Source organism: Natator depressus, chromosome 22 (assembly GCF_965152275.1).
Source record: "Natator depressus isolate rNatDep1 chromosome 22, rNatDep2.hap1, whole genome shotgun sequence".
NCBI classification, from domain to species: domain Eukaryota; kingdom Metazoa; phylum Chordata; order Testudines; family Cheloniidae; genus Natator; species Natator depressus.
Window position 1 is genome coordinate 2136909 of NC_134255.1, and position 26872 is coordinate 2163780.

Consider the following 26872-nt stretch of genomic DNA (forward strand, 5'->3'; position numbering starts at 1 on the left):
ACCAGAAAGCAAGGAAGGCCAACCATCGCTCTGGTGCAGCGCCAAAGACACACCATTTCTACAAGGAACTGCATGCCCTCTTGGCTGCAGCTCCACCTCCATCACCTAGAGCCCTGTGGATACTTTGGGGGGACAGAAGGAAGCAGCCAGCAGAGTCAACCCCAAGGACAAAGTGGTAGACAAGGAAGTGGAGTTGGAGGAGGATGTGGAACACATGAAAATGGCATGCGGTGATGTGGCGAGTTAGGACCTTTTTTTGACTCTGGAGGGATCTAGTCAGTCCCAGCACTCTGGCACCAGTGCACATGAAGCAGGGCAGGGCCAGATTAAGACCTTTAGAGGCCCTAAGCACTGAAAAGATTATGGTGCCCCCCCCATATGTAATTCAAAATAAAAACAATACTATACCGTAAAATAAAATTTTATTTTTCGAAATGACACAAAACTTACATGTATAATGAAATTAAAATAGCTTCTTTCTAGATTTTCTGATTGCAAAATCTGATTGCAAAATTCTGGATAAGTTCATCAAAGCTGACTCAACAAAGCCTGTCCACTTCCATACACAATAGGGAAAGTGAATCAAGTCTGTCCTGACACATTGTTGTTCTCTGAGGGTTTTTTATTCCTTTCAGCTGAGAAAAAGAGCATTCTATGGAGCAGTTAGTAATCATCAATGTTAGAAAAATACGTAGTGCGATCTCTACATTTGGAAATACACATTGTATTCCGCCTTTCAGTATTGTGTCATGAAGATCAATGTGACTGAATTTCATTTTTCCTGTTTCATTAAACTTTGCAAGCATATAACAGTGGAACTGCCGTACTTCTCCACAGAGATTCATGTTCAAGTCAACAGGGTATGAGTCAACTAGCTTTTGCCAACCTTGTGAATATTGTTCATCAGATAAGTCCACATCGTTTAAAAAAGAAAATCTACTTGATACTTCTTTGTACACGTCACCTCTCCTTTTCATATGAGCTTCAAGTGTATCAATTATAGTGTAGTAAGTAGATATGCAAAATTTGCCTCTGGGATTCAATGCTGTTTCTGGTGCACTGCTATCATTTGCTTGTTTTTTCCTGATTCGCTTGCGGGACTGGGCTTCTTTGTAGTTAGTATCAGGCAAGATATCTTTTGATATGTCTTCAAATCTTTTGAAATCATTCCTCAAAGTGGGTAAGTGGTCTGCTAATGATTGACAGAGTTCTGCACATGTTTTCAAATCCAATTCTTTTTCTTGGAGAGCTTGACTTGTGTGGTAAAAGTGTTGTAAAATGTCATTCCACATGAATACAAACTCTAGTTCTTGCATCTTGTTTGCAATGTTTTCTGCCTCTCGTATAGTTTCTCCCTTTTGTGGTTGGTCTTCAGCTATACTTTCTAATGCATCCACAATCTTTGAGTAGGACTCCAGAATTGCACTTGTTGCCACTGCATTGCCTCCCAGCGAGTATTAGAAAGAGATTTCAACACACGATCATTGCCCAAATATGTTTTAAGAACTGCCCATCGGTGTGTTGAGGCAGAGAAAAATGTATAAAGTAACTGGACTGTTGAGAAAAAACTTACTGCCACCAGACAACAATCCACAGCACCGCGGCCAACAAGACTGAGAGAGTGTGCAGCATATGCTATGACTATGGCATATTTGTTCTGTTCTAAAAGCTTCTTTTGCATCCCTTGATAATGCCCTGACATGTTGGCAGCGTCGTCATAAGATTGACCTCTGCACTTTGAGAAATCTATTTTGCAGACTTGGCACAGATACTGCAGTACTTGATTTGCCATTTTTTCACCAGTGTGGCTTTTCAAATTGAGGAATGTTATAAATTGTTCAACTGGTTTTCCATCTGTGGGAGACACATAACTTAGTACAATACTCAACTGATCAATAGGTGAAAGATCAGGTGTAGAGTCGACAGGTAAATTGAAGTACCCAGTAGTACTTCTTTCATCCACAATAGCTGAACGAACTTTGTCACTCATTAGACCAACGAGTTCATCACATATTGTCTTGGATAAGTATGATGGGTTACCTTTGCCAGCATTCCCATATTTTGAGATATGGCCAGCTAAAAATGGGTCAAACTGAACCACAAGCTCCAACAATCCCAAGAAATTTCCATTCTGCAATGATCCAAATGTGTCATTTGATCCCTGGAAAGGCAGACCACGTTCAGCTAATGTTTGAATAACAGCTATAATATGCTGCAAGACATGTTGCCAGTATTCACGCTCCCCTTTAATTTGTTCTTCCAATTTTTGTGTCAATCCAAAGCCCTGTCTTCAATTTAAATATGTCAACATTGAATCTCTGTGATTAGTGCTATTTTCATGTTGTTCAATTAAAATAGTATTCCGACAGTCACTAAATCCATCCATCAATCCGGGATGTTGAAGGTTTATATGCAAAAAGTTTGCAAACAAAACAGTACACAGACCCTGTTGATGGTGAACACAGTAGCCATTCTCAGGTGTATTTCTCACCATTCGCTTTCATGCAGAAAAATATTTTTTGTGAACAATATCTTGTTTGTTTGCCATTGGTAAAAGTCCAACGTGATTTCTCAAATGGCCCAGTGTGGTGTTGACAGTCATTTGGTCCACAATCTATCCAGTAAGCTACATCATCGGTACTGAAATCAACCCACATACCACGATCTTTTCTCCTACTATTTACAGCATGAGCAGGTTCAGTCTCTGACACATCCACACCTTCTACAACGTCTGTTTTACCACCAGGTGTAGGATGATCAGTTACAGTCTCTGACACAGCCACATGTTCTGGAATGGTGTTTGTTTCACCAACAGAAGAAGGGTCAGTCTCTGAAACACCTCCAGGTTTTGGAACGATGTCTATGCTACTGAGAAAAGATGTTGCTTCTGATGGATTCGCTTTGAAAAATGATGTCAGCTTTGGAATATTTTGGAATATTTCACTAGTTTTTTGTTTCTTTTCTTCCACCAGTTTACGTTTCTGTGCTCCACTCAGTTGGTTATGTTTCATCCTGCCCCTTATCTCAGTTATCTGAACTTAAAAAAAAAAACAAATTACACAATGAACACTATTTTTATGTATATATATAAAATATATATATAAGAAAGGAAAAAAATGAATCAAGTACGTATAACCCAGAAGAATATATCAATAATAAAACATAAATTTATTGCAATACATGACAGGATCTGATTCCCTCGCATTATTTCGATCTACGTTAGTAGGACACTGTCATAAATATAAAGGGAAGGGTAAACCCCTCTGAAATCCCTCCTGGCCACGGGAAAGCTCCTCTCACCTGTAAAGGGTTAAGAAGCTAAAGGTAACCTCGCTGGCACCTGACCAAAATGACCAATGAGGAGACAAGATACTTTCAAAAGCTGGGAGGAGGGAGAGAAACAAAGGGTCTGTGTGTCTGTCTATATTCTGTCTTTGCTGGGGATAGACCAGGAATGGAGTCTTAGAACTTTTAGTAAGTAATCTAGCTAGGTACGTGTTAGATTATGATTTCTTTAAATGGCTGAGAAAAGAACTGTGCTGAATAGAATAACTATTTCTGTCTGTGTATCTTTTTTATAACTTAAGGTTTTGCCTAGAGGGGTTCTCTATGTTTTGAATCTAATTACCCTGTAAGGTATCTACCATCCTGATTTTACAGGGGGGATTTCTTTATTTCTATTTACTTCTATTTTTATTAAAAGTCTTCTTGTAAGAAAACTGAATGCTTTTTCATTGTTCTCAGATCCAAGGGTTTGGGTCTGGGTCTGTGATCACCTATGCAAATTGGTGAGGCTTTTTATCCAACATTTCCCAGGAAAGGGGGGGTGCAAGTGTTGGGAGGATTGTTCATTGTTCTTAAGATCCAAGGGTCTGGGTCTGTAGTCACCTAGGCAAATTGGTGAGGCTTTTTACCAAACCTTGTCCAAGAAGTGGGGTGCAAGGTTTTGGGAAGTATTTTGGGGGGAAAGACGTGTCCAAACAGCTCTTCCCCAGTAACCAGTATTAGTTTGGTGGTGGTAGCAGGCAATCCAAGGACAAATGGTGGAATATTTTGTACCTTGGAAAAGTTTTGACCTAAGCTGGTAAAGATAAGCTTAGGAGGTTTTTCATGCAGGTCCCCACATCTGTACCCTAGAGTTCAGAGTGGGGGAGGAACCTTGAGAGACACCCCCCTGGTTTAGGTGGGGATAAGTAATAAAAAGAGAACAGAAAAACAGGGGAAGAGTATGGAGTGGAGTGCAAGGAAGTCCAACGAAGTTCTGATTTTTCCCATGATGACTATTTCGATGCTTTTTTTGAAATATCAAATAACAAATTTTAAAAAAAAATAATCTCACGTGCTAGTCTGCCTAGTGGGTAATCCAGCCCTGAAGCAGGGGATGCGAGTGTAGGTAAGCATGCATTTTACTTTGATACTTCATGGTGAGAGGAGATTGAGCTCTCATGTACTTTTTTATATGGTAGAGGATGGATAAGGGAATGAAATTAACAACAGAGTTTATGCAGCTACGCAGTGGGAGCCTGGCAGAAAAGTTTGTTAATGTACACTGGGATAGCCCGGGAATCCTCCAAAGAGATCTCTAGGAAATTTTCCTGCAGATATTCTGCAATCCTCAGCAGAGCTAGCTTGTTTCTGCCCCCACTGCAGGAAATTTTGCTGCACCCAACCGGCAATTATTTCTGCGGGGACCAAAGCCGCACACAGGCGAGCAGTATACAGAGACAGTCTGAAGACACACTTGCAAGAGATGCACCCTTGCACCCTGGGTTACCCTCAGTAGTGAGATATCGGGTTTGATCACCCCACCTATGGAAAAGGGTACCAATATTCAGAATATTTCCACTAGGAGCTTGTAGGAACCCCCTTCTCAGACCACCCAGGCCCTTTGTTCCTTCTTGCCCATTCCCCCCTTTCCACCCCCCACCCAACCAAACTCACCATATTTCGGACTCACGCCAAGCTGTACGCTACCCAAGGAACAGTGACAAAGACGTGTGTGTAACTTTTGTGATTCACGGCTGTGAGCGCACTCACAACAGTGTGTCAATTCACTGTCTCTTTGGCTTCTGAAGATGTGCCCTTGAGGACCCCACTTCTCCATAGCGGCAGAGTACATCCATCAGATAAGATGGCAACGCAGGAAGAGTACGGAGGATACGTTTGGCGAAGTGCTGCAGTCAACAGCTACAGCAGATAGTGGAACAGCAGCACTGAGGGAGACAACTAATGAAAATATCAGGCTGGACAGCCTGGAAAGGAGAGAGGGGCAAGAGTGGATGATTAAGCTACTGGAGGACCAGACACAGATGCTCAAGTTCCTCATTATGCTGCAGTCAGAGCAGAGCCATGCACGAGTCCCCCTGTAGTTCAGTACCCCACCGAACTCCATTCCATGCTCTGCCCAAAGTCCCGCACCACATTTCGTGCATGTTCCCAGTCCCTCTCAGTAGCCTTGCACTCAACCCATAGGGACTGGTTTCAGAAAGCTGGAATTACACTCAGCTATGAGAGCCATACCCAAGAGACTACTCCTCATTTCCATGTTCCCTATTTGATGAATATTTTGGTTTTGTCCTGTTATTAAACTTTATTCTTTGATGCAAATTTACTCTTTATTTGTATCATATGCACATTAATTGGTGCTAACATTCAAACACAGTGGCTATTGGAAGGAATATTTGCTCACTACAATTAACGCTCAGGAATCAAACATTATAGAGGTCACACAGGGCGGCAAGTAAACATTGCCTGGCTGAATACCTCACATAAAGACACGTTGCTAGGAATCATTGTCAAAATGCTCCTTCGGAAAGCCTCCCTGATTTGAATAGCATCCTGTTGTGCCCCTCTAATTGTCCTGGTATCTGGCTGCTCAAAATCAGTGGCCAGCCAATCAATCCCAGCACTCCACCCTGGGGAAAACTTTCCCCCCTTCACTTCACAAATATTATGCCTTGTACAGCAGGCTGCAATGACTGTGGAAATATTTTCCTTGTTGAGGTCTAACCTGCCAAAAAGGCAGTGCCAGCAACCTTTTAATATGTCAAAGATATATTCAGTGGTCATTTAGCACCTGCTGAGCCTGTAGCTGAAGTGCTCCTTGCTGCTGTCCAAGTTCCCGGTGTAAGGCTTCATGAGCCATGCGAGCAAGGGCTAGGCAGGGTCTCCCAGGATCACTATGGGCATTTTCACATCCCCCATCAGAATCTTCTGGTCTGGAAAGAAAGTCCCAGCATGCAGTTTTCTATACAGTCCACTGTTCCTAAAGATGCATGCATCTGCACCTTCCCTGACCACCCTACACTGATGTCAGTGAAATGGCCCTGGTGATCCACTAGCGCCTGCAAGACCATGGAGAAGTAGCCCTTTTGGTTGATGTACTCTGTCTCAAGATGGTCTGGGGCCAAAATTGGGATCTGTGTTCCATCTATCGCTGCAGTTAGGGAATCCCATTGCCTTGAAGCCATCAAATATTTCCTGCCCATTACCAAGAGTCACCATCCTTCGTAGCAGGAGATGATTAATGGCCCTGCAGACTTGCATCACCGCAACCCACACAGTGGATTTTCCAATGCCAAACTGATTCACGACTGACTGGTAGCAGTCTAGAATTGCCAGCTTCCCCACAGCGATGGCCACCAGCTTTTCAGCAGTGAGGGCACCTCTCACTCTGGTGCCTTGTGCTGCAGCGCTGGGACCAGCTCCGCACACAGGTCCAGGAGGGTGGATTTGCACATCCAGAAGTTCTACAGCCACTGCTTGTCATCCCACACGCGCATCACAATGAGATTCCACCACTCGGTGCTTGTTTCCTGAGCCCAGGACCAATGATTCACCATGCGCAGCTGCTTCATGAATGCCAGCAGCAGTCCTGGATTATTTCTTTCCATGGCACACAGCAGGGCAGGCACCACTGATTCACTTTCTGTTTCGCAGCTCATGAAATACTGCAGAACCAGCCACGTTATTGTCATAACGCTCAGCAGTTCAGGATCCATGATTTCAGACAGAGATGGTGGGCACATAGTTTACAAGGACTGTTAAAAATGGCATGAAACGAAGTCAGAAGCCCATGGAATGATGGGACAGAAATAACTGCATCATGGGATGGTGAGCACACTCCCATGATGCATCACAATCCATTCCCAGATCTCCCAGGAGCAGAGGGTGGCAAGTTGCACAGTGGGATAGCTTCCCAGGATAAAACTCTCTCACTGTCGATGCAAGAGCACAGACTGTGGATGTGATCTGCCAATGCAAGGAGCATTGTGTGGATGTGCACAACCAATGTAATTAAAGCAGCTTATGATCGTCGATGTCACTTAAGTCGACTAAACTCTGTAGTGTAAAAATAGCCTTAGTCTCAGTGGTGACCTAGAAGCCTTGGCGTAATCTCTTTATGAGTATAGACATTACAATTTTTTTCAAATCAAAACAATAAAATGGCCTTTTTCCAAAGAAAACATATTTTGCAAAAAACTATTCACTTATTCAAATGTTTTAATTTTTCACAGACATTTTCATGACTTCTTTATCCATTGTTTTTATTTAAAAAATTATCAAAACCATTATCAAAATGGTTATCAGATGTTTTTGTTTCCTGAAAACAAGTGTCAAGAATCATTTCCATAATGTTTTTGACCAAAAAATATTTTAAAATGCAATAAAAATTTTGAAAACCTGAAAATAGATCTATTGGAAACCCTGCACAATGGAAACTTCTTCAAAATTTCAATTTTTTTCTTAGTTTTTATTTTTCCTTTTTTGACAAGCTTTATGAGGACTCATTGCATTAAAATAAATAAAAGCCTCCTTGGGTTAAAGGTATTATTAGAATTTCTAGTCTACTTACTCCTCATCCTGAAGATGCTCTTCCTCCTCTTGTATCTGGAGATGATTTTTTACAGGAGCCAGGTTCTCGGTTTTGGCATTGTAATTCCGAAAGCAGACATTCAGCTTCTCGTCAAATTCATTCACCAAGTCTTCCATGGACTTGAAGCTGATAATTTCAGAGGAGAAGTTCTCAAGCTCAGAAAGGGAGGGATCTTCCAGATGCTGAGGGGATGAGCCATAAAAACAATGGGGTTTTTCTTCTCTCTCATCAGCATAGCAGGGTCTCAGATCCTCAAACTCCTCATCCAGACTCACCAGTGGAGCTTCCATCTTGAACTGGCTAAAGTGAAATAGACTTCTTCAAGTCAGATTATCTAGAACAAAAAGTACATCCATGAATCAGTAACAAGGTTTTGTAACCTGTATGCACACACTTTCTGTTTCTGCAGGCTTCAGTGCATTACTGTGGGAAGAGTAGTCCTGTCTATATTGACGATCATATCAGAACTTTCATTACAACCTGCAAAGAGTTGCTCATAGCCTTCTGAAAACTGCATTTTTGGCCTGACATTTTCCATGTTTCATGTCAGCCAGAGATTAATTATTTTTGGGAATTTTGAACAAAATCAGTTTAGACAGAGTTTTTTTTAATATGGAAAGATTTTAAAAAATACTATTTTTTAATTAAACCTTTAACACACATGTTACTCACACAACTCAAAAACAATTGAATTTCACAAACTGAAATTTTTCAGGAAGGCTACTCTTCATGAGAAACAGGCCTTTGCATTGTTTACTAAAAACTAAAATACAGTTAATATATAAACATTTCAAAGAAAAATTCATGAGTGCACATTAGAAATTTTTGATAACTTTGGCAGACTCAATATTGTAGCTCTAGTTAACATCAGAGGGTGAGATGTTCAACAGGACTTGTGCTCCTAAGACAGTTGGGTGCTTTTGAAAATCCCAACCATAGTTAATACTGACATTTCTACAAAATCTGCATTGAGAGAACATTTTAACCAGAAAACATGTAAATGATAATTATGAATCATTTCAGAATACCTTATCAGATGCTCTAAAAGCCACAATTCCAAAAATGAGGAAGAAGGGTATGCTGGGTAAAAACTGACCTGGTTTAGAGGAGAAGGGAAATCAGCTATAAAGAATTGGAAAATAATATATAACAAATGGAAGAAAGGGAAAGTTGATAGTAACAAATATAAATCAGAAGTTAGGAATTGTAGAAAATTGATAAGAGAAGCAAACGGACACAATGAAAAATCTATGGCCAGCAGAGCTAAGGACAATAAGAAGGAGCTTTTAAAAAAATATTAGGAACAAAAGGAATCCTGGCAATGGTATTGGTTCATTACGATGTGGAAATGGTAGAATTATCAATAAGAATACAGAAAAGGCAGAAGTGTTCAATAAATATTTCTGTTCTGTATTTGGGGAAAAACATATCCCATATATACTTGTACATAAGCCAAATTTTTTTAGTAAAAAAGGGAAGCATCAGAGAAGGGGGCCGGCTTATGAACAGGTATAGAGAGGGAGAGGTGGGACTCAGCCCCTCCCCCCAACAGAGGGAGCAAGGAGAGGCAGCACAGCCAGCAGAGCCAGAAGGGAAGAGGTGGGGCCAGACTCCCTCCGCTTCCGGCCTGCTCTCCCCCCCCCAGCCTCCAAAGCAGCTGCAGCTCCAGGGCTGGCAGGCTGCAGCCGCGCCGTTGAGCCCACCGGAGCATGCTGCAGCCACGCTGCCCGGTGTGGCCCACCAGAGCAGGCTGCAGCCACACTGCCCAGCCTGCCAGAGCAGCTCCAGCCAGGCCAGAGACATCCTCCCCTGGCCCTCCCCAGATCAGGTGGGTTGGGGAGAGTGTGGGGGTCCCGGCCTAGGGGGTGGGGTCATGTGGGGGGTGATCACAGGGATTACTCCCCTGACCCCCAGCTTCTCCCCCACAAAAAATTTCCCCACCAGTTGCTGTCCCGGCCCATCAGGGTAAACAGCTGGCGCACCGGGACACTTTGTTTACTTAGGTTTACCTCCGTGCCTGCAGACGCTCGAGTTAAACAACCCATCTCGGCCCGCCAGCGGCTTATCCTGATGGCCCGGGAGCCAAACTTTACTGACCCCTGAATTATAGGGTTGGCTTATGAATGGGTCATAAAAATTTTCCATTTTTACTTATCCATCTTGGGGGGGTCGGGTTATAAATGAACCAGCTTATGATCGAGTATATACGGTAGTCTCATAATTTGGTGATGATAACACTCTTTCCTCTCAACTCATATCTCTGGAGGATGTTAAAGAAAAGCTACTAAATTTAGTCATTTTTAAATAATCAGATCCAGATAACTTGCATCCAAGAATTTTAAAAGAGTTGTCTGAGGAACTTGCTGGACCATTAATTTTGATTTTCAATAAGTCTTGGAGCACTGGGGAAGTTCCAGAAGACTGGAAGAAAGCTAATGTTATGCCAATTTTTTTAAATGGTAAACAAGATGACCTGGGTAATATAGGTCTGTCAACCTGACATCAGTCCCAGACATGATAATGGAGCAGCTGATATGGGATTCAATTAATAAAGAATTAAAGGAGGATAATGTAATTAATGCAAATGAGCCTGTATTTATGGAAAATTGGTCCTGTCACACTAACTTGATATCTTTTTTTATGAGATTATAAATTTGGTTCATAAAGGCAGTAATGTACTTAGACTTCTGTAAGGCATTTGACGTGGTACTGCATATTTTGATTAAAAAACTAGGATGATATTAAATTAATATGGCACATAACCTGGGACCATGGGACCGCTGTGCCCCCTTAATTTACTAATCTGGGTTGTCTCTCACAATGCCTTACTGGCGATAAGCAGCAAACCCCTCCAAGTGCTGTTACCACTCAGGTCAACCACATGTGGTGCCCCACACCCACCCAGATTGAAAGACTGCTCCCAGAGCCACTCACAAATCACAGAGAGAAAGGCACCAGCCAAATCTCCCCAGCTCCCATCTTATACCACCAAAATATACCCTCTAGCACTGCTCAAGACCCTTTCTTGAGCAATGCAAGTTTATTAATTGGTTCACCACTTCATCAATGGAAAGTGGACATACACCAGCCTTTGTAGTCTGAGCAGATTTACCAAGTACTTCAGTCAAGCTCACTGGTAAGGATAAACACTAGAATAAGTTTATTGATTACAAAAAATGGATTTTAAGTGATTATAAGTGATAGGCAAAAAGTCAGAGTAGTTACCAAAAGAAAATAAAAGATAAGCATGCAGTCTAAATTCTCATCCTTATTATACTAGGCAATATCTGGACTAAACAGTTTTTCTCACCCCACTCAAAACTGCAGGTTGGTTACAGTCTTTCATATGCAGGCCCTCTCTGTTAGCCTGGGGACCAGTCTCCTCAGCTCCAGCATTCTTGTTGCTTTCAGTGAAGGTGGGGGAAGAGACAGGACAAACCATGAGGCCTCCGTCATCTACTGAATATCCTCATTCTATGTGCTTACAGAGCACAAGTCCAGGCATGCCTAGTGGGCATTACTGAGTCACCAGACAAGGCTGAGCAATTCGCCTGTTGGGGCCTTGTGCAAGTGAGTCACTGAATTGTAACTTCCTTGCTAGACAATGGCTGTTCATGGTTTTTTGACTCCCACTCAGGCATTGGTTACCTCCGTTGTTGTTGTCTTTGGGGAGCTAATATCTGGGAGATTCCCAACTCACAGCATAGTTTAGTGACAACCATACAATACAATCTCATATGCACTAATGAATCTCAGGGCTGTCAAGCAATTAAAAATATTAATCATGATTAATCACGCAATTAAAAAAAAATCATGATTAACCATGTGATTAATCGCACTGTTCAACTATAATAGAATACCATTTATTTAAATATTTTGGATGTTTTCTACATTTTCAAATACATTGATTTCAACTACAACACAGAATACAAAGTGTACAGTGCTCACATTATATTTATTTTTCATGACAAATATTTGCACTGTAAAAAACAAAAGAAATAGTATTTTCAATTCACCTAATACAAGTACTGTAATGCAATCTCTTTATCATAAAAGTTGAACTTACAAATGTAGAATTAAGTAGAAAAAATAACTGCATTCAAAAATAAAACAATGTAAAACTTTAGAGCCTACAAGTCCAATCAGTCCTATTTCTTGTTCAGCCAATCACTCAGACAAACAAGTTTGTTTACATTTGCATGAGATAATGCTGCCCGCTTCTTGTTCGCAATGTCACGTGAAAATAAGAACAGGCATTCGCATGGCACTGTTGTAGCCGGTGTCGCAAGATATTTACATGCCAGATGCGCTAAAGATTCATATGTCCCTTGATGTTTCAACCACCATTCCAGAGGACATACGTCCATGCTGATGACGGGTTCTGCTCGATAACAGTACAAAGCAGTATGGACCGATGCATATTCATTTTCATCCTCTGAGTCAGATGCCACCTGCAGAAGGTTGATTTTCTTTTTTGATGGTTCGGGTTCTGTAGTTTCCGCATTGGAGTGTTGCTCTTTTAAGACTTCTGAAAATATGCTCCATACCCCGTCCCTCTCAGATTTTGGAAAGCACTTCAGATTCTTAAACCTTGGGTCTGTGCTGTAGCTATCTTTAGAAATCTCACATTGGTACCTTCTTTGCGTTTTGTCAAATCTGGAGCAAAAGTGTTCTTAAAACGAACAACGTGTTCTGGGTCATCATCCGACACGGCTAGAACATGAAATATATGGCAGATTGTAGGTAAAACAAAGCAGGAGACATACAATTCTCCCCCAAGGAGTCCAGTCACAAATTTAATTAATGAATTGTTTTTTTAATGAGTGTCATGAGCATGGAAGCATGTCCTCTGGAACAGAGGCTGAAGCATGAAGGGGCATATGAATGTTTAGCATATCTGGCAGGCAAATACCTTGCAATGCCGGCTACAAAAGTCCCATGTGAATGCCTGTTCTCACTTTCAGGTGACATTGTAACTAAGAAGTGGGCATCATTATCTCCCTTGTCTGTCTTAGAGATTGGCTTAACAAGAAGTAGGACTGAGTGGACTTGTAGACTCTAAAGTTTTGCATTTTGTTTTGTTTTTGAGTGCAGTTATGTAACAAAAAAACCTACATTTGTAAGTTGCGATTTCATGATAAAGAGATTGCACTACAGTACTTGTATGAGGTGAACTGAAAAATACTATTTCTTTTGTTTATCATTTTTACAGTGCAAATATTTCTAATAAAAATCATACTATAAAGTGAGCACTGTACACTTTGTATTCTGTGTTGTAACTGAAATCAATATATTTGAAAATGTAGAAAAACATCCTAAAATATTTAATAAATTTCAATTGGTATTCTACTGTTTAACAGTGTGATTAAAACTGTGATTAATCGCGATTAATTTTTTTAATCGTGATTAACGTTTTTGAGTTAATCATGTGAGTTATCTGCGATTAATCGACAGCCCTACTAATGACTATATACATATTTAGATAGAACAATGGCTTTCAGCAGATCATAACCTTTCCCATGATACCTCACCTGGCATTCTTTATATGAAATAGCACAGTTATATACAAATGATGAATATGGGAGTTGCAGGGCACTCCCCCGAGGTATAGTGTATCACAAACCGACAAACTGATAGCTCTCCAAATGTTACCATAAATGAGGAATCGTCATCAAGCAGTGTTTCCAGTGGGGTCCTTCAATAATTGGTTTGTAGCCTATACTGTTTAACATTTTGTTCAATGACCTGGAAGAAAACATATTTTTTACACTGAATAAGGCAGGGCAACCCTGCATTAGCTATGCATATGCAGTGCAGCCCTCTTTCGTTTGGAACTAGAGCTGGGAGAAGGGTTTTTTTAAATGGGGTTCAGCTCCGCTGTATTCTCTCCCCTTAGTGTTTGTTAATTCAAAAAGCTTTGAAAGTGGCCTTCAAAGTTTGCTCAGATACGCACTCATGGGATCACGCACATGTATTTGCAGCATCAGTGTGGAGAGCAGAGAGACCCCTTTAGACTCTTTGCAACAGGCTGTTCTGATCTTCACTGGCAAGGGTGCTTACTTGAGAGGAGTCTGGATGCTGGTGCTGTGGTAGTATTGCTTCCTGTCTGTGTCTGGAAGCTAAATGTGACTCCTTCTTTCTGCATCAGGATACAGAATGTCCATCCTGTTCATTGTGCATGTGCTCATGGACCTCACCAGTAACTGCAGCTTACAAATGGCAATAGGCCATTTCTTCATTTCACCTTTGAAAGAAGAGGAGCAGATTTTTGTAGATGGGAGCATAGGGGTCTGGAAGCAGGGGGGACCAGGAAAGGCATAGGTTATATATTTAATATTTATATGCATATAAAACATTAAGGCCAGAACTTTCAAATGAGAAAGGAGAGCTACTTGGGCAAGAGCTCTCTTAGGTGGTGCACCTGCCCCGTGCTGCTCTGCCTGCTGCAGCCTGCTCTCTCCTCACAGTCCCTAGAAGCAGGTGTGGGGAGTGTTCCTCCACACACACCCAGGGACTATATCACCCTAGAGATGGGAGAGGCAAGAGGGGATGCTTGGCACGTTGGTGGAGATGTCATGGGCAGCTAATGAGAATGGTGCCTGCACTCGAGGGGATGCTGCACTGGGGGTAGGTACCAGGCAAGGGGTATGTGTGCATGGGTGAGATGGGTGTCTGGTTTGGGGATGGGTTCCAGGGGCAACATTAATTGGTTTATTTGGTGTTTGGGGGACTAGATTAAGGCATATCTAGGCTCATGAGTAGGGCCCCAGGTCCTGGAGTCATGTGATTTCTTCAGATTCTCAGCTTTCATTTTTAAAAAAGGGCATTTCCAGCCTATGTAGTTGTAAAGGAAAGCATTAAAATGTGGCACAATTATAACTGAATAAGTCAGAGCTGCCTGCCTCAGTATGGAGACAGTCTGAAACACTAGCTCCGAGAGGGAAATTGCCCTCCATGGGAGGTTAACAACTAGATCCTCTGCTCTGGGTCAGGGGCTCACCAAGCCCACCCCAGCAAGGAACTTAGTGTGTGGCAGGAGGAGAGAGTGCAGTGGGCCTTTTCCGCCACCCCAGCAGTTACACCCTGGCGGATGGGGTAAGTACTCGGGAGCACCTGCTGTCACCCCTTCCTCTCTGGAAAGGGAGAGGAGACCCCTGTTGCCTCCCCTCTGTGCCAAAGGAGAGGAAGTGACCCTGCTGCCAATCCTGGGGCAGAAGGAGCCCAATGCCACTGCACTGCCTCTGGGAGGAGAGGGGAACCAGTGCTTCCACCCTTCAAGTGAGGAAGGATGCAGAACAGACCCACGTTGTGCCTATGGCCTCAGATGACCTTAGCCTGGCCCTGCCTGGCATTAATTGGAGTCAGAGGTCAGACAAGTGGTGAAAGAGATCTCCAGGCCAGATGGACGACACCACGTAGGTGGGAGTCATGGCTCGGGGCACTAGTGTACTTTGGTCTGGGAAGTACTTGAGCTAATCAGTACAGAATACATTTTTAAAGCCTTGTGGTCCTTGTCCTTCTGACAAAAGGGGCTGATTTGCTGTCCTGTTCCCTCACCTCAGCCTGGGTTCCTTGCCATGAATCTGACCCACCCCCCACACATGGCAACCTACTCCAACACCTCCCTCCAACCCCCTTCAAGTTATGGGCCTCTTCCACCCCTTGACTGCAGCAAACGGACTTTTTCTAACTAGTCATCCTGCAGGCCCATGTCAGTTCCTCTCCACATCCCGTCCTTCTTTAGCGGCTCCAGGCCCCCAACTCCAGGCCACCTTCCCTGTCTGCATTATCCTCCACAGATTCACCCTGGCCCAGGCAGGAAGCAAGAGATTTGGCAGCTTTGCTTTGTTAGATATTGGGCAAGCAGGTGGCAGAGGAGTCCTCTGATGGTGGGTCACATGGGCGATACAGTGAGAGAAGCAATAGTTAAAGGTGCAGCATTGTTAAAGGTGGCAGGATGGACACATACATAAGGGGACTGTTGTCCCCTTACTAAAACTCAGTGGGGGTGGGGGGGGGTGTTTTGGTTGGCTAGCTCCCAGTACCAAAAGAAAGGGGAAAGGTCAATGGGAAATCAGGACCCTAAGATTGACAGTCCCCAGGAACAATAGGGAGAGGCCAACGCTCCAGGTCAGCCTGATTGACAGGGCAGGCAGGCTAAATAGCGAGTGAGGAGGCCGGGGGGGTCCTGTCCTCGGTGCGAGCTGGATTTGCCTGGGTCAGACAGAGTGGGCCAAGCTAAGGAGAAAGCAGGGGCCCAAGCTGAGCTCAGGAGAAGAGCTATGCCAGTCAGAGGGGCCAGAAAGGCAGCCAAGGAAGCAGGTCAGTGCTGGGAGCCGAGTCACAGAAGCAGCCCACAGAGCAGACCTGTGCTGGGAGAAAAGCTGTAGCAACCAGAGCCAGAGAGGCCAGAGCAGCAGCACTGCTGAGGCAGAGTGGAGCTGGAGCTGGGGCTGGAGCAGTCCGGAGCCGGGTGTGGTGAACAGCTGGGGAGAGCGGGCCCAGCACAGGGAGGCACCCCCAGCCAAGACGCCTTGCAGGCCAGGCTTGGAGGGGGATCGTAACCCTGACGGGGCAGGGTCAACGCTGGGAAGAAGGGTCCTGCCGCGTAAAGCCTGAGGGCGCGTGGTCACCGCCAGAGCAAGTGTCTGACCCGCAGCATCCCTGCAGCACAGCTAGGGCCTGAGAATCATAGAATATTAAGGTTGGAAGAGACCTCAGGAGGTCTTCTAGTCCAATCCCCTTACACTCCAGAGATGCTGGTTGTGATGTCCCTATGCCACAGAGCGGGATGATGTGTTTTCCTTTAACCTTTCTCATTTTTCCTTATTTTTTTAAATTGACTGCTATTTAATAAATTGTATTTGCTTTGAACTGTGTGTAATGATCAGTGGGTCAGGGAAGCATCTAGTAGAGAGAGAGAGCACCCTTGAGTGGGGATACCCTGGCCCCTGCCCTAAGTGACCACGACAAGGTTGGGGGTCAAGCCCCCCAGGAATCCTGGGCCCAGCCTTGTTGGGGTTACGAGGACTCTGCCACACAGGAGAGTGGAAGGGGAGCCCTCGAGGTCAGGCAGGCCTCTAGGTAAAAGGGAGTGGGAGCGAGGACTCAGATCCTTTCGCTAGCCCATATCACCAGGCTAGTGTATAAGCCAGGAAAGTTCCCCATAATAGCTGGACCATTCCCCCACTTACATATACGCCAAGATTTTCAAAAGTGCTCAGCATGGTGGGAATTGAGCTCTTTTGAAAATATGGTCAAAAGCCTTTTTGAAAACCCAGCCTATCTCAGGGTAACTGAACACTCAGTTTTACCTGGGCTGGTTTTCTGCCATGATTTCAAAATTCATTATTGATAGTGTTGTGGTTTTCAAAATACAAGATACTATTTGTCCATGTAGCCTGCATGAGTCTATCACAGGGTTGCTGATGGCCATAGCCCAGTCTGGGCAACAGCGCACAAGACCAATCACAGCACACCTCCCACGGCACACAAGGACGTACTCACAGGCAACCATGGTCACAGACAACTGCTGTTTGGCCACAGGCAAAGGTGTCTCAGGACACTGGGTTTGAGGCTGCAGATGGCACAGGGACACTGACTTTTACAGGCTTGGCATGTGCAGAGAAATTAAACCTATTTCACTAGCTCTGTTTCCTAAATCAATGTAGTTAAATCAGTGCAGCAGCCCCCTTGTGTGGACACTCTTAAATCATTTTAAAAGTGACTAATACTGATGTAGTTTAACTCAATATCAAATGCACATAAAAGAGCAAGGCTAATGCATCAGCTTGGGGCTCAGGGGAGGAACAGGGGATGACCACTGGGTGGCGGAAAATTATGGCAAGATACATGTCCTTCCTTAAGGCTATCTTTAATGGGAGTCTGCCTCTTCATTGAGGTTTCTGTCCTGTGTGTGTCAGAGCTCCAAAGAGCTGGAGATGCTCCTTTAGAGAGGCCAGACCACCCTGTGGACTCCAGACTGAGTATGTGTGTATCTGTCTGCCTCATCAGCAATCGCTTTCCTAACTGAACCTTTTAAACTGTTGTCTTCTTCCGCATTTTTAAAAAAAAGTGGCGGTTTTGTATTCTCCCTGCACTTTGTGTGGCTGCCAGGAGAAGTGGGGCGTAGGTGGGGAGGAAGGCCGGAACTTTTCCTTCATCATATGCTCTCAAGCCAGCCTGACGTGCAGGTGGTCAGTTGCAGGCAGAAGGTTTTCAGCTTGCTTCCCACAAAGTTAGGGTCTTAGCCATGGCTATCTCAGAGGCAACTTACTCTGTGTATGGGGGTGTCAAGGTTCCTTCCCCACTCTGAACTCTAGGGTACAGATGTGGAGACCTGCATGAAAACCTCCTAAGCTTACTTTTACCAGCTTAGGTTAAAACTTCCCCAAGATACAAACTATTTTACCTTTTGCCCTTGGACTTTCACTGCAACCACCAAACGTCTAACCGGTATTATTATTAGGAAAGAGTCTGTTTGGAAACGTCTTTCCCCCCCAAAATCCTCCCAAACGTTACCCCCCCCTTCTGGGGAAGGTTTGATAAAAATCCTCACCAATTTGCATAGGTGAACACAGACCCAAACCCTTGGATCTTAAGAACAATGAAAAAAGCATTCAGTTTCTTAAAAGAAGAATTTTAATAGAAGTAAAAAGAATCACCTCTGCAAAATCAGGATGGTAAATACCTTACCAAAACATAGAGAATCCCTCTAGGCAAAACCTTAAGTTACACAAAGACACAAAAACAGGAATATCCATTCCATTCAGCACAGCTTATTTTCTCAACCATTTAAAGAAATCAGAATCTAACGCATACCTAGCTAGATTACTTACTAAGTTCTAAGACTCGATTCCTGTTCTGTCCCCGGCAAAAGCATCACACAGAAAGAGAGAGAGAGAGGCTTTGTTTCTCTCTCCCCCCAGCTTTTGAAAGTATCTTGTCTCCTCATTGGTCATTTTGGTAAGGTGCCAGCGAGGTTATCCTAGCTTCTTAACTCCTTACAGGTGAAAGGGTTTTTCCTCTGGCCAGGAGGGATTTTAAAGGGGTTTACACTTCCCTTTATATTTATGACGCACCCCCCCAAATCACAGATAGGGTGAAACGCTGGTTGGGATTTCTTCCTGGAGCTCTAGGAAAAAACAGAGTTAATGAGACACACACACCTCTAAATATACTACCAAGTATATAAAAACGAACAATATTTTCCACATCTTAAGGACAATTTTAACCAGTTGATTCTGGGAAAGTTTCACAGGAGAGTGCATCAGCCACTTTGTTAGAAGCTCCTGAGATGTGTTGGCTGTCAAAATAAAAATCCTGGAGAGCTAAACTCCACTGAATAAGTTTTTTGTTATTTCCTATGGTGGTATGAAGCCACTGTAGTGCAGCATGGTCGGTTTGCAGGTGGAAACGCCGTCCCCAAACATATGGGCGTAGCTTTTCCACGGCATAGACAATGGTGTAACATTCTTTTTCACTGACTGACCAGTTGCTTTCCCTCTCAGACAGCTTCTTGCTGAGAAACACTACAGGGTGGAATTCTTGATCCGGTCCTTCCTGCATTAAAACTGCTCCCACACCACACTTGGACGCATCTGTGGTTACTAGGAACGGTTTGTCAAAGTCTGGGGCCCTTAGTACAGGGTCAGACATGAGTGTCGCTTTAAGCTGGTTAAAGGCCTTCTGACACTTTTCGGTCCACTGAACGGCATTCGGCTGTTTCTTTTTGGTTAGGTCTGTCAGTGGGGCGGCGATTTGGCTGTATTGCGGTACAAATCCCCTGTAATAACCAGCCAAGCCTAAGAAGGATTGAACCTGTTTCTTTGACTTTGGGACAGGCCACTTTTGGATAGCATCCACTTTGGCCTGTCGGGGGTTGATAGTTCCTTGACCCACTTGGTGTCCAAGGTAAGTCACTCTGTTTAGGCCTATTTGACACTTCTTAGCCTTAACAGTTAGTCCTGCCTCCCTTATGCGCTCAAAGACTTTTTGTAGATGTTCCAGATATTCTGCCCAGGAATCCGAAAATATGGCCACATCGTCGAGGTAGGCGACTGCATATTCTCCTAATCCCACTAGGAGACCATCTACAAGTCTTTGGAAGGTGGCAGGTGCATCCCACAGGCCGAAAGGGAGTACATTAAATTCATACAGCCTGACATGGGTGCTGAAGGCTGACCTTTCCTTGGCGGATTCATCTAGCCGTACCTGCCAGCACCCCTTGGTTAAGTCCAAGGTAGAGATGAACTGGGCCCGTCCCAGTTTCTCTAATAGTTCATCTGTGCATGGCATTGGGTAGCTGTCTGGGCGAGTTACAGCACTTAGCTTACGGTAGTCCACGCAAAAACGTATCTCCCCATCTGGTTTGGGAACTAGAACCACTGGAGATGCCCATGCACTGCCAGAGGGGCGGATTACACCCATGTGTAACATATCCTGGATCTCCCATTCTATAGCAGTTTTAGCTTGAGGAGACACCCGGTAAGGCTGGACTTTAATTGGGTGAGCATTTCCTGTGTCAATGGAGTGGTATGCCCGTTCAGTCAGTCCTGGGGTGGCTGAGAACGTCGGCGCATAGCTAGCGCACAGCTCCTGGATCTGCTGTTGCTGCATACGCCCAAGGGTCACGGAGAGGTTCACCTCTTCCATGCCACCAGCACATTTCCCTTCGTAGTAGACACCTTCAGGCCACTCAGCGTTGTCTCCTCCCTGGGCTGTAAACTGACAAACCTTTAATTCTCTGGAGTAAAAGGGCTTTAGAGAATTAATATGGTACACCTTACGCTTTCGGTTGGAGGTGGGGAATGCTATGAGATAATTAACAGTTCCCTGGCGCTCCTGGACCATGAAGGGCCCTTCCCACGATGCTTCCATTTTATGGGCCTGGAGTGCCTTTAAGACCATAGAATCATAGAATATCAGGGTTGGAAGGGACCTCAGGAGGCCATCTAGTCCAACCCCCTGCTCAAAGCAGGACCAATCCCCAAATTAAATCATCCCAGCCAGAGCTTTGTCAAGCCTGACCTTAAAAACTTCTAAGGAAGGAGATTCTACCATCTCCCTAGGTAACGCATTCCAGTGTTTCACCACCCTCCTAGTGAAAAAGTTTTTCCTAATATCCAACCTAAACCTCCCCCACTGCAACTTGAGACCATTACTCCTTGTCCTGTCCTCTTCTACCACTGAGAATAGTCTAGAACCATCCTCTTTGGAACCACCTCTCAGGTAGTTGAAAGCAGCTATCAAATCCCCCCTCATTCTTCTCTTCTGCAGACTAAACAATCCCAGTTCCCTCAGCCTCTCCTCATAAGTCATGTGTTCCAGACCCCTAATCATTTTTGTTGCCCTTCGCTGGACTCTCTCCAATTTATCCACATCCTTCTTGTAGTGTGGGGCCCAAAACTGGACACAGTACTCCAGATGAGGCCTCACCAATGTCGAATAGAGGGGAACGATCACGTCCCTCGATCTGCTGGCAAGGCCCCTACTTATACATCCCAAAATGCCATTGGCTTTCTTGGCAACAAGGGCACACTGTTGACTCATATCCAGCTTCTCGTCCACTGTCACCCCTAGGTCCTTTTCCGCAGAACTGCTGCCTAGCCATGCGGTCCCTAGTCTGTAGCGGTGCATTGGATTCTTCCGTCCTAAGTGCAGGACCCTGCACTTATCCTTGTTGAACCTCATCAGATTTCTTTTGGCCCAATCCTCCAATTTGTCTAGGTCCCTCTGTATCCTATCCCTACCTGCCACCGTCTCTACCACTCCTCTTAGTTTAGTATCATCCGCAAATTTGCTGAGAGTGCAATCCACACCATCCACCAGATCATTTATGAAGATATTGAACAAAACTGGCCCGAGGACCGACCCTTGGGGCACTCCACTTGATACCGGCTGCCAACTAGACATGGAGCCATTGATCACTACCCGTTGAGCCCGACAATCTAGCCAACTTTCTACCTACCTTATAGTGCATTCATCCAGCCCATACTTCTTTAACTTGCTGACAAGAATACTGTGGGAGACCGTGTCAAAAGCTTTGCTAAAGTCAGGAAACAATACATCCACTGCTTTCCCTTCATCCACAGAACCAGTAATCTCATCATAGAAGGCGATTAGATTAGTCAGGCATGACCTTCCCTTGGTGAATCCATGCTGACTGTTCCTGATCACTTTCCTCTCATGTAAGTGCTTCAGGATAGATTCCTTGAGGACCTGCTCCATGATTTTTCCGGGGACTGAGGTGAGGCTGACTGGCCTGTAGTTCCCAGGATCCTCCTTCTTCCCTTTTTTAAAGATTGGCACTACATTAGCCTTTTTCCAGTCATCTGGGACTTCCCCCGTTCACCACGAGTTTTCAAAGATAATGGCCAATGGCTCTGCAATCACAGCCACCAATTCCTTTAGCACTCTCGGATGCAACTCGTCCGGCCCCATGGACTTGTGCAAGTCCAGCTTTTCTAAATAGTCCCTAACCACCTCTTTCTCCACAGAGGGCTGGCCACCTACTCCCCATGCTGTGTTGCCCAGCGCATGACCATGACCTGGTCCCCCTTTGAAGGAACGCTCTGTGGCATGTTTGTCATACCAGGCTTTTTGCTCTTTTTGAGCATCCTGTAGGTTTTCTTTAGCAAGGGCTACAGAGGTTCGGAGGGTGTTTTGTAGGTTGGTTACAAAGTCCAGAATGTTAGTTCCTGATGAAGGTGTAAATCCCTCCCATTGCTGCTTCACCAACTGTAATGGCTCCTTAACCTCACGGCCATATACAAGTTTAAATGGTGAAAACCCTAAACTGGGATGTGGTACAGCTCTGTAGGCAAAAAGCAACTGCTGTAACACTAGGTCCCAATCATTGGAGTGCTCATTTACGAATTTACGTATCATGGCCCCCAAAGTTCCATTAAACTTCTCCACCATGCCATTTGTTTGATGGTGGTAAGGAGTGGCAACCAAGTGATTTACCCCATGAGCTTCCCAAAGGCTTTCCATAGTTTCTGCCAGGAAATTAGTCCCTGCATCTGTGAGGATGTCGGAGGGCCAACCTACCCGGGCAAAAATGTCTGCTAGTGCCTGGCACACACTTTTAGCCCTGGTGTTGCTTAGAGCTACTGCTTCCAGCCATCGGGTGGCAAAATCCATGAAACTCAGTATGTACTGCCTTCCTCTGGGTGTCTTTTTCGGAAAAGAACCCAGAATATCCACAGCTACTCGCTGAAATGGAACTTCAGTGATGGGGAGTGGCTGGAGAGGGGCTTTGACCCGGTCTTGGGGTTTTCCCCCTTTCTGGCATACCTCAAGACCGGACATAGGTAGAAACATCCTTGCCCATTCCCTCCCAGTGGAATGACCTCCCCAAATGGTGCTAGTTGTTCCGCCGGTTCCGGTTCTGGGGCTGGCTCTGTCTGGGTCTCTGGGACTGGATCCACTACTGCTGTTGCAGACATTGACCTGGGGTCCGGGTCCATCACCTCTGACCGGGTCCTGGTAGAAGTTTCCAGAACAGAGCTAGGCGTCACGGCTTGTTTAGCCTGGCTGCGGGTGACCATTCCCACCCTCTTGGCCTGCTTCACATGATTGGCCAAGTCTTCCCCCAACAGCATGGGGATGGGATAATCATCATAGACTGCAAAAGTCCACGTCCCTGACCAGCCCTGGTACTGGACAGGCAACTTGGCTGTAGGCAAATCGAAAGAGTTGGACTTGAAGGGTTGAATCGTCACTTGGATCTCTGGGTTGATTAAATTGGGGTCCACTAAGGAAGCATGGATAGCTGACACTTGTGCTCCGGTGTCCCTCCACGCGGTGACCTTCTTCCCGCCCACACTCACAGTTTCCCTCCGCTCCAAGGGTTTCTGGGAGGTATCTGGGCCTGAGGACCTCTAGGGTGATTCCGGTGCAATGAACTGTAATCTGTTGGGGTTCTTGGGGCAGTTGGCCTTTACGTGTCCCGGCTCGTTACATTTAAAACATCTTCCAGCTGACGGGTTACTGGGGCGACGTGGGTTGCTGGAGAACGGTGTGGCAGGACGATAAGGTGTCTGGAGGGTTCCTTGGGGAGTAGTTGGGGCCTTGGGCTGCCCCCGGTAGTAGGGGGTGGTCTGAGGTTGTCCCTTCTGGTATCCGTTCCAACTGCAACCAGTTTTTTTCTTTTCTGCCACCTCCACCCATTTGGCTCCAATCTCCCCCACCTCGATTACAGTTTTGGGCTTCCCATCTAGGGTGTATCTTTCTATTTCCTCAGGAACACCCTCTAAGAACTGCTCCATTTGCATTAGGAAGGGCAAATCTTCTGGAGATTTAACACTTGCTCCTGATATCCAGGCATCCCAATGTTTCACAATGTGGTAGGCATGTCGGGTAAATGACATGTCTGGTTTCCACCTTAGGGCTCTGAACCGCCGACAGGAATGCCCAGGGGTTAGCCCCATTCTGACTCTCGCCTTGGTTTTAAACAGTTCATACTGGTTCATTTGTTCCTTAGGCATTTCAACCGCCACCTCAGCTAAGGGTCCACTAAGCTGCGGCCTCAGCTCTACCATGTATTGGTTTGCAGAGATGTTGTACCCAAGTCAGGCCCTTTCAAAGTTTTCTAAGAAGGCCTCGGTATCATCGCCTGCCTTGTAGGTGGGGAACTTTCTGGGATGGGAAGTGGTACCTGGAGAAGGATTGCTAGGGTTTGTTGGTATATTCTGCTGAGCCTTTGCCTTCTCCTCCTCCACATGCTTCCTCTCTTTTTCCTTCTCCTCCATTTCTTTGTCCCTTGCCTCCATTTCCCTCCTGTGGGCAGCCTCCATTTCTTATTCCCTGGCCGTGTGTGCACCCATCTCCTTCCGTATGAGTTCTATCTGCCTTTCATGTTCCTTTTGTTTTTCCTCAGCCTCAAATCTGGCTAATTCCAGCTTTTGTTGAACCGTGCAGTCTGTCATCCTAACCTCTCTGTTTTTAAACTAACTTTACACCCAAGAGTTAGAAAGAAAACAAAACAAAACCAAAAAAAAACTTGGCTTGTAAAATTTTGCTGTGCTGTCCGGATACCTTTATGTTCTCTGATAGTGATTGTCAGCCTACAGAGAAATCCTTAACAAAAAAACCCTAACACCTTTGTCTCCAGGCAAATAGGCAGAAAACCCCTCTAGTTGCTCTTAGGTAAAAAAAAAAAAAACTTCAGGTCTGTGAAGAACTACTGTGAAGAATTGTGAATTTCCCTGCAGGAGGTTAACTACCCTGCCTTTAGGTAGAGAAAACTCCATCTAACAAAAGACAATTCCCTTTGGGCTCTGGCCCCAAAGGAGAGAAAAAAAAAAACTCTAACTGCTTTCAGTTTAAAACCTGCTTTCCTTTTCAAATCTGTGCTTCTGGTTCAAAAAAATCTCAAAATGATTTCAAGTTGATCCCACCGCTCTGCCACCATGTCAAGGTTCCTTCCCCACTCTGAACTCTGGGGTACAGATGTGGGGACCTGCATGAAAACCTCCTAAGCTTACTTTTACCAGCTTAGGTTAAAACTTCCCCAAGGTACAAACTATTTTACCTTTTGCCCTTGGACTTTCACTGCCACCACCAAACGTCTAACCGGTATTATTATTAGGAAAGAGTCCATTTGGAAACGTCTTTCCCCAAAAAAAATCCTCCCAAACATTACCCCGCTCCTTCCTGGGGAAGATTTGATAAAAATCCTAACCAATTTACATAGGTGACCACAGACCCAAACCCTTGGATCTTAAGAACAATGAAAAAGCAATCAGTTTCTTAAAAAAAGAATCTAACGCATATCTAGCTAGATTACTTACTAAGTTCTAAGATTCCATTCCTGTTCTTTCCCCGGCAAAAGCAACACACAGACTGAGAGAGAGAGGCTTTGTTTCTCCCTCCCTGCAGCTTTTGAAAGCTCTTGTCTCCTCATTGGTCATTTTGGTCAGGTGCCAGCGAGGTTATCCTAGCTTCTTAACCCCTTACAGGTGAAAGGGTTTTTCCTCTGGCCAGGAGGGATTTTAAAGGGGTTTACCCTTCCCTTTATATTTATGATGGGGGGTCTTCTGTGCTCTAAAAAAATCTAACAACATCACTCACCACATTAACCAGACCCTATTAGCTGACTCACCACCTCAACCTCCCTTAGCATAGAGAGCCCTTGGGCCCTGCTCGCAATTATTATTCTTTGTGAATGCAAAAGTGGTACCATAAAGATGTAAAAAGTTCAGAATACAAAATATAAAGTAGAGAGAGATAAACCAGAGATGCATAAATCAAAAAAAGAAAAATGTCTAAAGTGTCCAAAGGCCTTTGGTGGGCATCACAAGCTTTTGTCATTCAGTAGCCTGGGGGTCAGCAGCTGGAGTCTGCAACGTCCCCCTGATACGCCAGCATAGGAGGAGCAGCCGTTTCAGTGCGTGTGCAAGTGGGCCTTGTGTGGCCAGAGGAGCCAGCAAACCCTGACTGCCAAGCACAGCTGATCAGGCTACTGACAATTCTGGTTGTAATTCATCACATATTGCTCTATCTAGTTTCTGCAGCCCCAGAAGTGTTTAATGAACTACTTAGGGGTCCTACAAGTATTTGATGTGATTAGACATTATCCCACTTAGAGGAAATCTCCCAGTTGCCTATTGTTTGCATCTAGCGCACTCACCGTTTCTTTTTAAGGCAGCCAGTTGTTCCTTTGTGTTAATTTGACTCCATTGTCACCATGGTCATTATAAATAGCTCCTAATGACCAGCAGAAATGATTGTTGTGCAGGCTCTAAGTGAAGCCTCCAGCACATAAGGGGCTGATGCTGTTCATCAAATGGACAGAGATTTCTGATCATTTCTAATGCCATTCATAGTTCTCTGAATTGGGCAATTCTGATATAATGAATCATTGTAACAATTTGGGGATGAATTTATTCTTCATAAAAGTGAGGGACTAACACAGCGGAATGAGAGCCCGACATCACTCAGGCAGGCATTCATTACACTAGCTTTTACCACACTGCTCTGCCAATCCTGACC

General features: G+C 44.7%; 1 protein-coding gene across 5 annotated transcripts in view; it reads right to left on the reverse strand.

The window, feature by feature from the left end:
* The window catches only part of FEZ1 (fasciculation and elongation protein zeta 1), a 210721-nt gene that overhangs the window by 180801 nt on the left and 3048 nt on the right, over window positions 1–26872 (reverse strand). For all 5 annotated transcript variants that reach the window (XM_074936681.1, XM_074936682.1, XM_074936680.1 and 2 more), the window contains exon 2: window positions 7856–8210. In XM_074936681.1, the coding sequence (XP_074792782.1) occupies window positions 7856–8166 (311 nt within the window). In that variant the 5' untranslated portion in view covers window positions 8167–8210. The remainder of the gene's footprint in view (window positions 1–7855; window positions 8211–26872) is intronic.